The following is a 12,052-nucleotide window of genomic DNA, read 5'->3' as shown; positions in this document are numbered from 1 at the left end:
TCACATCTGTCTCTCATTGTCCATCAAAGCACTTAAATTTGCCACTTGTTGCTTGGTCACTCAGTCTCTAAGGCATGCACCACTCCCCTGTGTATAACTCTGTGTATTTACCACTATCATTAATGCATCACTTCATTAAAATTGTCAGGTTTGTTTGCCAACTATTTAGTTTTCTGTCTGGCCCTTCAAACATCTCCACAAAGTGCTCTTGTCACTTTTTCAATCATGCGCACTGTTCTCTAAAAATTCAACAAAGCTATGTACCTGGTTTCATAGCACAACTTTATGGAGATCTCGTGAAGGAGCTATTGTTAAGAGCAATCAATAAACAAACGTGGCTATTTAATGGAATAATGCACTAATTATTATGATCACAGTGAGTGAGACATAAATTAGAACACAGCTACCCTATCTATATAACAGCAGCAACATAACACACCCTCCAAGCTGGAAAGATTCAAGAAAATGTGGCATGATCATCTTTAATATTTCCCTTGGTCAAAAGCACAGGAGGCAAACAAACCATTTAAATTGAGTGCATGGCAAACTTATAAACCTGAAGAACGACTTCCCCAGACAAGAGAAACTACTCACTTAAAAGCGGTAAAACATTCTTAAAGTAATCGCAACTTCCTTCCAACTTGACAGCAAGTTTTAACATCTGTGCTTCAATGTACGCATGCTCGAAAGCACACCATGCAAGTTCAGCAATGCCTCGACACGCAGTTAGGAAAAGTAGAAAGTTTTTGTTGATCCTTGTGCAAGCACATTTTTCATGCACAGCTACGGTACAACATATTTCTGCACATCTCCACAAAACATGGAAACAATTGGGATATGTTGTAAAAGAAATTGTTGGTTAAAATTCTTGCAAGGGACTACGCACTTAAATCTCATTGCCGATTATGCTTTAACTGTGCCTTCCCAGCAAATGACTCAGTTCGTATGCTAACTGTGTTGAAGTAATTATTTTAGGTAATATAACACACAAAAATGCTCTTTGTGACTGAAACCTATGCAACAGACAGTTGCTAATTATGGTTATGAATTACTTTGATGCTTGTGAAATGACAGTTTACTGGCCATGTTCAACTAACAAACAAAGCTGACGTGAGGGTATGACTTGTACTGACAGCAGTGGCTCACATTTAATATGGCATGACAGACTAGTGAAAAAAGAGCGTATGCATTACATGTAAGAACATTACATTACAGGCTAGCACACGAAAACAACATGGCACTAGTATGTTCCATGCACTATTATTAGGATATGTTACAAATGTCTACGAGGTAAATACATATAGGTTGACTGAGCATATCTGCAAGCGTCTTGATTGTACATCTAAACTGTGGGCTTGCAACTACAATATGCCCAATATTTACCAACCGCATTTCTTCCATGGCTTTCAGGAGACAGAATGTTGGCTCACTGAGCTAAAGATACTAGCTTAGACACAAGTACGTATCTTGCCAATGCTGTTAGCATCGTCCTTTAACTTCCTTTAAGCCTACTTTCATCTCAGAAGGTAAAGTCTCCCATCACAACCACATTCTCAACATGACATCCAGAGAAAAAGGAAGGTTCAACAACAGATTCCACGTTAATTACAACTGCACGAAACAATGCAGCCAACAATGCAGCAGTGTAAATAAGCTCCTTGGACTGTCACTTCACTGAAATGTTCCTGTGTAATAGTAAAATTAAAGCTGACTACATATTACTATTATGCTCGCATAGCTACATTCCATGTCTCCAAAAACACAATGCGCAGACTAGTTGCAAACATTATTGCGAGAGACATGGCTCACTAAATAATATGAACAACAGGGAGCGCTTTCACTAACAAGAGCCAACAATAGTAGAGATAACATTGCCTGGAATTCGTGTCTCCGAGCTCAAGGACAGGCCACCGAAGACTAGCATGTCCAGAAATGAGAACAAATAGCAAAAGTTCCGCAGCAATTCCTCCACAAAAACGCAATGTGACACTCTCTCCATCTGTTTGATTAAAAGGTCCACATAACGGGGCACGTTGCTGCAGTCTTCATCATGCCCACGGCAATGTAGGTATGCCTGTCATGCCAGAGTAACTTGTGGAGGGATGTTGCTCTATTGCACTTTAACACACATTGCCTGAAGCAAACACTGCTTCTTCAATTATTTTTACCCAACCACGTGCAACTTATCTGCCAACATTATTAAAAATTTGTTCACATCAGCTAGCAAAGTCGTCACAGCGCGGCTGTCACTGTATGTTCTTCCTTCCAAGCTGGCATGGTTGGATCAAACAGAAAAAAGAAAGAAAAGTTCCATTGTAACCCCTCTTCTGGCAGTTTCCAGTATCCCGAGTGTGCTGGGTGGGCCACCATTTTCGCACACACAAAGCGCTATCGGCACGATGTCACACTTGGCTGAAGATGGCTTATGGTTCTCCAGAAGCGTGCTGCCTCATGCTTGTCGCAAGGTCCGTGGCAACACTGACCACATTGTTGGAGTAGTGAATGTGACTGCACTGAATACGGCACAGCAGCGAGTCTGACTGGGGGGTGACATAGCATGACTTAGGCATGGCACCATGAACGATGCTGCCATGTTCACAGGGAGCAGGCAGCGTACAGAATGCTCGTGATTGCAGCAGTCAGGCCTCCGGTGACGGGCAGCGTCAGCAGCCAGGCCATGATGATGTTTCGGAAGAGGCCCCAGTCAACGCCCTTGCGCGACCTTACCCAGCCCACAAACACAATGGAGCCCACTTTGCAGTGTGTGGTGCTTATCGGAATGCCCACCTTGGAGGCCAGCAACACTGTCGAGGCTGCACCAATCTCAATGGTGAAGCCACTACACAAGGTGAGAGAAAGAGAAAAAAAAAAAGACAGTCAGATGTTGCCAAACTGCAGTCCGCAAAACTTCACAAATCTCTTCAAGGGTTCACAATATCACACTAATAATTAGTTTAGTAAATGTGCGGGATCTTTCTTCAGAGTATAAGTGACAAAGTGGAGACTTGAATGCCATTTTCAGCCTTAAAGCTGCTACCACACAATCCCAATACATTGGCTCTCTTTCGTGCATTATGGTCTTCAAACAACATTTATCACGGCAAATGTTAATGAAAGGGAAAAACTGCCATTCACGTGACTGCAGCACAAACTACACAAACCTTTTGTGAACTTTCCACCAGCTTGCGAATCTGCACAGAACTGATTTGCCATATTCAATGTCTCTGTGCTTCGAGTTGTCAATTAAATCACCCTTGTTCTACGATCTGCTAACCTCCTGGTTAGATCAGATGGCAGAGCGACCGCCCCGAAAAGGCAGTGTTCCTGGGTTCGATCCCCAGACCAGGACAAGTTTTTTTTTTTTAAACTGTGAAGCTTTCTTTCCGAGAAACCTGTATGGGTTTTGTTTGCAGCTACATGCTACAGTTGGGTCAATGACAATTTTTCCCTCTCATGAACTTTCCTCCAACTTGTGGGCTTCTGTAGAACTGATTTGCCACCCCAAATGGCAAACATGACATAAAGCAGGTTAGCTCGCGAGGCTGCAAGTGCCTGCTCACAGTAAGCAGTTTTTGACTGTATTGCCGGGGCACCCATTACTTTACGTCAAGTGTTGTATCGGATGTTGCATCATGCAAACGTTAATGTGTTTCCTAGATGCTGCAGGTCGAGGATATAGCCCCTGAACTCGCTCGGTCAGAAAACCGAGTCTCTAAGCAGTCGGAAAAACGACAGCATTTCAATCCAATTCTTCATATTATGTACTTAGCAGCCGAATGATTCTAGCAGCAGGTACTGTATAGGCTCGCGTAAGGGCCGCACCCCCGACTTGGCTACGCCAAATTTGGAAAAAAGGATTTCCAAAGGAAAGGCAATTGCGTTCAGTGCTCCAATGTTGCGTGCACACATCAGCGAATTTTCGTGAGCTGTGCACTTCGGCGTACTGCTGCTAGGAGGTGAGAGCTGTGCGCTGGCCTCTGATGCAATGGTGCATCTGGAGATCCGTGGTTTGCCCAAGTCGCACCATTTTGACCGAAAGCTTCAGCCCCATGTAGGAGCCACACCTCGTCAAAATTGTGGAAAGAATTGTGCGGCCTTTTCGGGTATAGACCCGTATACCCATGAGGGTATAAGGGTCTATACAGTGTGCATCTCAATGAATTTTCCTAGGGAGCAATGTTGCTTCTAAGCAATGCTATTACAGTTGAACCTTGTTATATAATGGAGCGACATCTAACATGAAACTACCTTAGCTATATCCAATAGTCATTATAAGTTTACGTATTGAGATTAGCAATACAGAAGTTATTTAGTCTACCAGAAAGAAATGCAAGTGCGATGCTTCCAACAAATTGGCAAAAGGTCTCTTGTTGATTTTAGTGGCCTGTTGGTGGCTCACTGTGTCAATACATGGCATGTGAACAACACTAAGTTACAAAAATTTTACATCTTCATCAATATACAACAACATGCAGACAGGCCAACATGCCACCATGAAATTGACACACTAGCTTGCCAGCTGCGAGTCAGCCAAGCTAAGCTGTTGGCTGTAATGTGCATTGTATGTCCAGGATGTGCCGTTTCAAGTTACTCTTTCTGAGTATTTGACATCATTGCTACCAGAACATGTGTTTTGGGCTGCGAGAAAAAAAAAGTACAGTAGAGCCTTGCTGATACGATCCCGTTACGTACTATTTCCCGGCGGCAACGTTTGCAATTGAGAACACAAAAAAAATGACCTGAGTTACGCTTGTCTTTTACCGGTTCATATGTTCCCGGAAAACAAGACATTTCGGCACCAACATTCAGTACATTGCCAAAGTGCAATCAAATGATACATTTTCTGGCCACTAGTTTTAATGTAAAACAAGGAAGTGCGTGGGGCGTGCGCGATCGAGAACAGTGGCCAACCACCGGGGTAGCTTCACCGCAGGCGTTTGCTAATGGTTCAGTAATTAATACTAATAAACCACGGTTCATTGTCTTCCACTCGAGTCGGAACCCTCTTTCATCTATTACTGTCATTAGTATCAACTGCCACTGCCACCACCCCCTCAGTATTCCTCAGCGGACATTTCAGGGAGTTTTTCTTGATGCCAATCTCAAGTATTCCCCTCACATTTCATATATACATCAGAGGATAGCTCACAGTATAAGAATATTAACTAAAGCGTGACCATTCTTCAATTTGCCTACTTTATTTATAATGCACTATGCCTTCCAAAGTCACATTACATACTGTATAATGTCGCGGACAAATACCTATACATGTCGTATACTTCCACTTCAAAGCCGAGCCATTTGTATCCTAACATTCAGCCCACCATTCACCAGTGCATCTGCATGGTGTACTATGAAAGTGCAATTTCAAATATAAACTGAATTCTTGTTTTAAAATCTGTAAACTGTACCATGGCAGCTGATGCGTTAAAAAAATCACATTTATTCAACTTTAATCCAGCTAGGTTCGCCTCGAAGAAAAAATTTTTACTGCCATATGTACATACTAACTATGGCAACATAGTGCTACTTTTGTGGCTGTTCAGTTTAGGAATACCATACCACTAAGTACTAAGTAAGTCATATGTTTAGAAGCGTTTAATAAAGAGCTTGTTTCATTTATTCTTCACTTTTAAATATTTAACTAATCAGCATTGCTATATTGTAGCCGTTATTTTTTTCTCTTTAATTTTTGAGTACTTCTGCATTATTCACTGTTTATATTGTCATGATATATATTACTAATGTATATTTGCTGCGTTCTCATCATTATAACCAATTACCTCATGCTGTTTTATTGCCATTGTTAGTATTTTATCTCTACTTAATTTCTAACAGGAGGCCCCCTTTCAGCCATGTGCTCTGGGACCCCTTTCTGAATAAGTACCTTAATGTGTGTATTTGATTACAAATAAACAAAGACCTCCCTCTCCATCAAAAATGCCCACCTGCCTGTCTCATGCGAAAACCTAGGTGCGCACTCAGTTTCTTATTTCAGTACCAGCCAATTTCCTCCCAGTTTGTCACACACACCCATCGCCCACGCCCATCGCCGCCAACCCTACTGTGATAAGCACCTTTATCTATCTGTTTTACAGCGCGTGTTGCCGTTGGAAGCATACTGCACGCTTTTAACAGGTGATAACCCAAATGCACTGTCGTTCCCTGCCGCAGACTGCAATTGTATACGTTTTCCAGCCACTAGGTCACAGGTAAACAAGAAAAGGCATGAGGTGCATGTAATTGAGAACAGTAGCCACTCACTGCATTGCCTTCCCCGTAATACGAGCTCGCTTGCCCGTTTCACGTGAAAATGCCGGCGTGCACTCAGTTTCTCATCCCCATAACAATAAATCTCCTCCTTAGTTATCGCATGGCGTATTCACGCCGCTACCCCTGTTGCAATAAGCATCTTCACCTGCCTGTTTTACAGCATGTGGGGCATAGTGCTGTTGGTAGCGTACTGCACGCTTTTAGTAGGCAGTAACCCAAACATTCCACCGTTCCCTGCTGCAGGCAGCGTGATGTGAACGTCACATTTCGCTCTGATGGCATTCGGCATCACCCAGCAGCTCGATTACATTTTCGTTTCCTGTCGCCATCTTAGAACACTACACAACAAGAAAACACCAGAGACGCCTCGTTTCGCGTGTCACAACGATTCGCGCAACACTTAGGATTAGGTAGATGTCAACTACAGTGAGCCTGTTAAATTCTTCAGTACTTCGGTTCATACGTTTTCCTGGTTAGAACTAATTGACAAATGGAAAGACTGGTGTATAAGTTGCCCCTCGGTATCATTCTCTGACAAAGCACACCGCTATTTTGGACTGATTATTCCTAGAATAGAAACCTCCAAAAATGTAATCTTTGTATGTGTGTATTTGACACTGGGTCTTGTCCACACCTCTCTCCCGTCAGAGCATACACACTTTCTCAAGGGACACTACAAAAGGAAGGTCTTTGAGCAATAAAGCAGTAGTTGCAGTACAGCGCCTGTGTATGTCCTTTTTTATGTGTACGTGTACGTGTCAGTTTTAAGCATGTTGCTTCAATATCATGGCTCACTAACTAGCCCATCACTACCTATTAAGCTGGTTAGTGACGTCTTTCTTGTGTTTTTCCCCAAAACGTATGAATGAGGTTCTACTGATTTGCTTCGCTGTAACCGAAATTGTCTCTGATATATGATAATTTGCTGGCTTGGTGCTGTTTATATCAAGATCCTACTGTGCGGGTACATCTACGGCAAGTTTGTATAAAAGCTCGATCAATTCAATCTTACTTGGAAGGTGTCACTTTGGTGAGGTCTTCACCCAAAGTTTGTATAACACGTCGACCCCAGATCCACAGTCCAAGGCTGATTCCTACTCCCCCATACAGAAGAATGTATATGGGTGTCTCAGAGTTCTGGTACACATTGCCATCGAAGTAGATCATCCAGAGTGCAACCAGAGGCCCAATGGCATTGCTGTTGAGCAGAAGACAAAAATAAAAAAAAGTTATCAGCGCTGACTACAACTGATAAGCTAGACAATATCATCATTGCTAATTGCTCTCATGTCTATAAATCATGCAAGTAGTCACTTGCTGCAGTGCGAAATACATATGAGCCGTGAAGATGAGATCAGAGAAGTCTGCATTGTAGAAGAGGCCAGTGCTGTAAACTTAGCTGTAAAACGAGCATAGAATTTATGCAGGAATACATCCCATCAGTGGTCATTACACAGAACGAGAATAATATACAGAACCTATATAAAAAGATGCAAAATTAATTTATCATATTTTTTTATCATTCTTGCACATTGAGAACCGAAGTAAAGGAAGCTTTCTTATACAATCAACCCTGTAAAGCCAAATAAATCATATATGCTATGCCGAGCTTGATACCTCGAAATTCTGATTTAAGCACAGGAAGTGTAACACGTAGCCTACCGTAGCATTTTTGAAATGCTGGAGCAAGTTTCTTTGTTGTGGATAGTTCAGCAAACCAATTATTAATTAATTAATTGCTATACCAATCAAACTAACTCAACTAGCATTTCATTGTTCTTGTACTAATGTACTTTCCAAAGGCAAAAATAAAGGTGAAAACATGTTCCAATTTTCTTTGATGTGGAACTGTGTTTGGGCATTAAAGTTAAACGAGATAATCTTGCAGACTGAACATCTTGCATTAAACTGCTATTATGGAGCCCCATGTCAAAATGTGAGGAAATAAAAAGAAACCAACCCGAATAAATTTTTTTTAGCAAGATCATACAAATTTCAACAGCATCATTCCAGTGGATTTTGTATGGTGACAAAAAGCTTGCTTGCAAAATCTAAAAAGAGATTATGCAACATGCAATGCAAGAAATTAATGACTGCTTTACTTTAAGCTACCTACCGAAATCATTATAGAAGCTGCCCTTCCTTTATAGAGGCAGAAGTATAAATGCACAGTATGACTTGCAAGTGCTGTATTAAAACTAATGAAAAAGAGGATGTGATAACTATACTTCCATTACCTGATATGGCACAAATAAATCTTACTAATAGCCGTAACTGCTGGTCTATAGATCTCTGCTCCGCGCCTAGATAGCTAGCTGCCTACCATTTCTTACTGCTACAGATAGGGACTGGGTGTGGATCAGAAGTTGCACGAGCGCCAGCCCTTAAATGTGTGATAATTCATTAATAAGTACACTTGGAATAGACAGGCATGGGATAGGCAAATGCCTCCCTCTATGTCTATTTTGTAATCATGTATGTTCTGGAGCCACTTGTAGCTGAATTCTATGCAAGTACTGTGGCATCATCCCCTCATTGGCCAAGGAAGTGTCATTCCCAGACTTGGAAGTCCTTATTAGTAAGAAAGTTTATTTGCTTTTCACCACGCTTTCACTCATGGCTGAGTGGAACACGCTCTGAATATTGAGAATATGGTGTTCTGACCACTGGCTTTAGCGACAGTAACCACAAGTTTTCTCCAAGACAAGCAGATGTGTTGACAGAGCTTTGCAGTGAAGCCAGACAAAGCAAAACAAAGAAGTCTCATAACTAATAAAGCCAGTGGTACCACCCAGGGAACGATGCGACCAGTTTGGTTATGTGTTCGACAGAGGTGTTGCTTTGTTTAGCAATAAAATACCAGGTGCTGCTGTTCATGATCCCTGTTGACAACAAAGTTGTGGACCTTTACTAAGCCTTAGCTGGGAAGCAATGTCAAAACAACAACTGCCAAGTTGAATTAAGGCAAAATTCTTGCGGTGACATTATTCTCTAATGAACACTTATCCTTCAAACCAAAAAACTAATACCGAGCATCTATTGAAATGTTACTACAGTTGAACAGCATCAGCATGTTACACCTGTCTACAGCAACCAATCGGGCAAGCCAAAACTTGATTTCACGACTTACGAGCTTACACAAGTTGCTAGGCTTGCCCTACAAATGAAAAGAGAAATAAGGAGACGAACGAGATGGTCACCTAACATCGTTGCCACCATGTGCAAAGGATCCAAACACTGCTGTGAGAATTTGAAGAAACGAGAAGAGCTTCGCTGTTTCTGGCTTGTCGTCATCATGGTTTTCTTTACAAGGGGGCACAGCCTGGAGTGAAAGAAGAAAAAAGTGTGTGACAGTTATGGTGAATGAGCTTATATTCCAATGACCAGACCAGAGCAAGCTTGTATTCTCCACAGGTAGTTTCAAATCAACTTGCTCCACAGCAGCTTGCCTTCTTTTGCTGCTTTGCTGGTGCAGCACATGTTTACCCAGAAATTTGAGGTCATGTTGCATCACATCCATCCAGCGAGGTGATAACTGTGTCTGGTTTTAGTTACCACTGCATAAATTATTATGGCTAGGCTCTGTTTCCCTGCAACACAGCTGCATTTTCTGCATACATGGGAACCTATTAGCACGTTCGAGTACGATGAAGAAGAGAAGCGTAGAAAATTAAAATACCCTATCACCTTAATAATCACAAAGCACAGACACAGCGAAAATTAGACGCTGTTTCTACAATTGGCAACATGTAGTGCCTGCCACAATAATTTAGTGCAGAACGATTTGCATTTGTTTCCTTCGCAAATTCGGACTTGATTTGAGCAGCTGCTCCAAGCCAACCAGTCGAGCTTACCACTAAAGTGCATAGCATACCTGGAACTAGAAGCATAAATTTCAAGCTGAAGCTGACTGTGCCACAGTATGAAGCAGTGTGTGTGCAATCATGCCTGAACAAAACATAAACATGAGAAAACAAACAAGAAGGCACATTTCTTTTTCCACATTTGCCAACGTCTGCAACTTTGGCGATTAACATTCATAGATTACTTAGTTTTTAAGCACGAGCACATTTAGCCCCCTATTCTGCCATGAATACACCAAGATTTCTAGTATTTAGGCATTGAGTCGTGTTCTACATTGTTTCTCCCAGTTTCATTTCATTCAAGTGTGACAGTACAAAAGTACAGCTGCACGTCACTTCAAGGGGGCACAGATTGATACAAAACTTGCACAGAGCTGCAAGCATGCACAAATGCAGAGAAATTATTTTCTTTGGGCACCTTCTGTGTGCTCCCACTGGTGCATGGTGCCAGTTAGAAGAGAAAGACAATCCATGTTCAGCCAAGCCAAAGCCAAGGCAACCTAGGCAAAACAAAGCCAAGCCAAGTCAAACCACCAACCCTGGTGGACCGCAGTGCTCTGGCACACACTGACTGTAAAAACTGCAGTGGCTTATCACGCTGCTTTCCATGCGCTTTCTGCTTTGTCTTATCTCTTCCCTGCATTTCGGCACAGTGCTGTGTGCACTCGTTTGGGAGATCGTCCAAACACTGTGCCATCTGTAAACATAACAGTGCAGTTAGACCTGGCACAAGCAGCACAGCAAGAACACGGAGCGAACTTATACGTTGTGCCAGTGCCTACAGCAGGACAAACACTACTAAGTTACGTCTGGTTCTCCAGCCCCATCAAGAGCTACTGCAAAACACGAACAACTTCCTGAGGTATACGCCAGACAAACTGTCACGTGTGCTGCCAAATGACTGACAAACAAAGAAATGTCATGTGTGGCATGTCCTCTGAGATTGTAATCTGCCAGTCAAGCTGTGTGGTGCTAGTTGTCATTGAGGCAGGAAATGACAAGCGGTCACATTCAGCTTGCCCTCAGAGCTTGGCAGCGCACCAGCAATCTCAGAGGCCATAGTGTCTGTGACCCCCTCTCCTTTGTCTACCACACTGTGGCACATGCTACAGCATTTTGCCTGGCAGCTGTGGAAGGCAGTGGAAAGGGATCACGCATGTCATGCAGTCAAGAATCTAGCAAAGTTTCTTAGAACCCTGTTATAGTAAACCAGTGGGAACCAAGCAATACATTTAGTAAATTCGGAGCCACATCATATGCAGAGTCACTTTGAGTTTTCACTTCAACCAACAATATACAGCTGAAGGTCGACATAATGCGCATAAATAGAGAAGATTATTGAATATAACAAATTTAATTAATATAACAGAATATAACAAATTTTTACCAATACCAGTGTGTAACCAACATATATGCATAATGAACATAACGAAGGCATTTTCATGCCGAATGGTACTCCATCATAACAATTTGACTCCACCAAAACTTTAATGAAATTACATTCACGAAGACTGCAATGGCACAGATAATAAACTTAGAAACTGGGTGTTGTAAACAGGGGGCTTAGCAAAAAAGTGCTAAAAAACAACTTTGGATACACTGGTGGTTAATGCAACAATGTGACTTGTAAACTTGCATAGTAAAATAACAGTTAAGTAAAGAGTTCACTTAAAGACAACTGTATATGACATAAGACTAAAAAATTACTAATAATGGTGCTTTACTTCTCGTTATTAGTGCTGTAGAACTCATCATTACGAACAAGTTGAGCATAAAGTCTTTCCATGAATCCAAGAATTCATTATGCACAAATGTCAGTAGGAACAGAAATTGTTTTACAAAACTGCTACAAAAGCTTTACTGCCATGCCTCATTGTGTTCACTGTTGCCCATAGGATATGACACATAACAGCAAA

The 12,052-nt window shown here is 41.9% G+C and overlaps 1 protein-coding gene across 6 annotated transcripts in view; it reads right to left on the bottom strand.

Annotated features, from left to right (window-relative positions):
• Positions 1-466: 466 nt before the first annotated feature.
• The window catches only part of NaPi-III (Na[+]-dependent inorganic phosphate cotransporter type III), an 88,666-nt gene continuing 77,080 nt past the window's right edge, over positions 467-12,052 (bottom strand). For 5 of the 6 annotated variants that reach the window (XM_075689453.1, XM_075689452.1, XM_075689456.1 and 2 more), the window contains 4 exons: positions 10,675-10,833; positions 9,474-9,595; positions 7,286-7,471; positions 467-2,839 (listed from right to left, as the gene is read on the bottom strand). In XM_075689453.1, the coding sequence (XP_075545568.1) occupies positions 2,596-2,839; positions 7,286-7,471; positions 9,474-9,595; positions 10,675-10,833 (711 nt within the window). In that variant the 3' untranslated portion in view covers positions 467-2,595. The remainder of the gene's footprint in view (positions 2,840-7,285; positions 7,472-9,473; positions 9,596-10,674; positions 10,834-12,052) is intronic. The other variant, XM_075689457.1, reaches the window with a different exon arrangement.

This window comes from Dermacentor variabilis, chromosome 4 (genome assembly GCF_050947875.1).
Source record: "Dermacentor variabilis isolate Ectoservices chromosome 4, ASM5094787v1, whole genome shotgun sequence".
NCBI classification, from domain to species: Eukaryota; Metazoa; Arthropoda; class Arachnida; order Ixodida; family Ixodidae; genus Dermacentor; species Dermacentor variabilis.
Note: the sequence above shows the minus strand (reverse complement) of the source record. Positions and strands in the feature narration are given on the sequence as shown.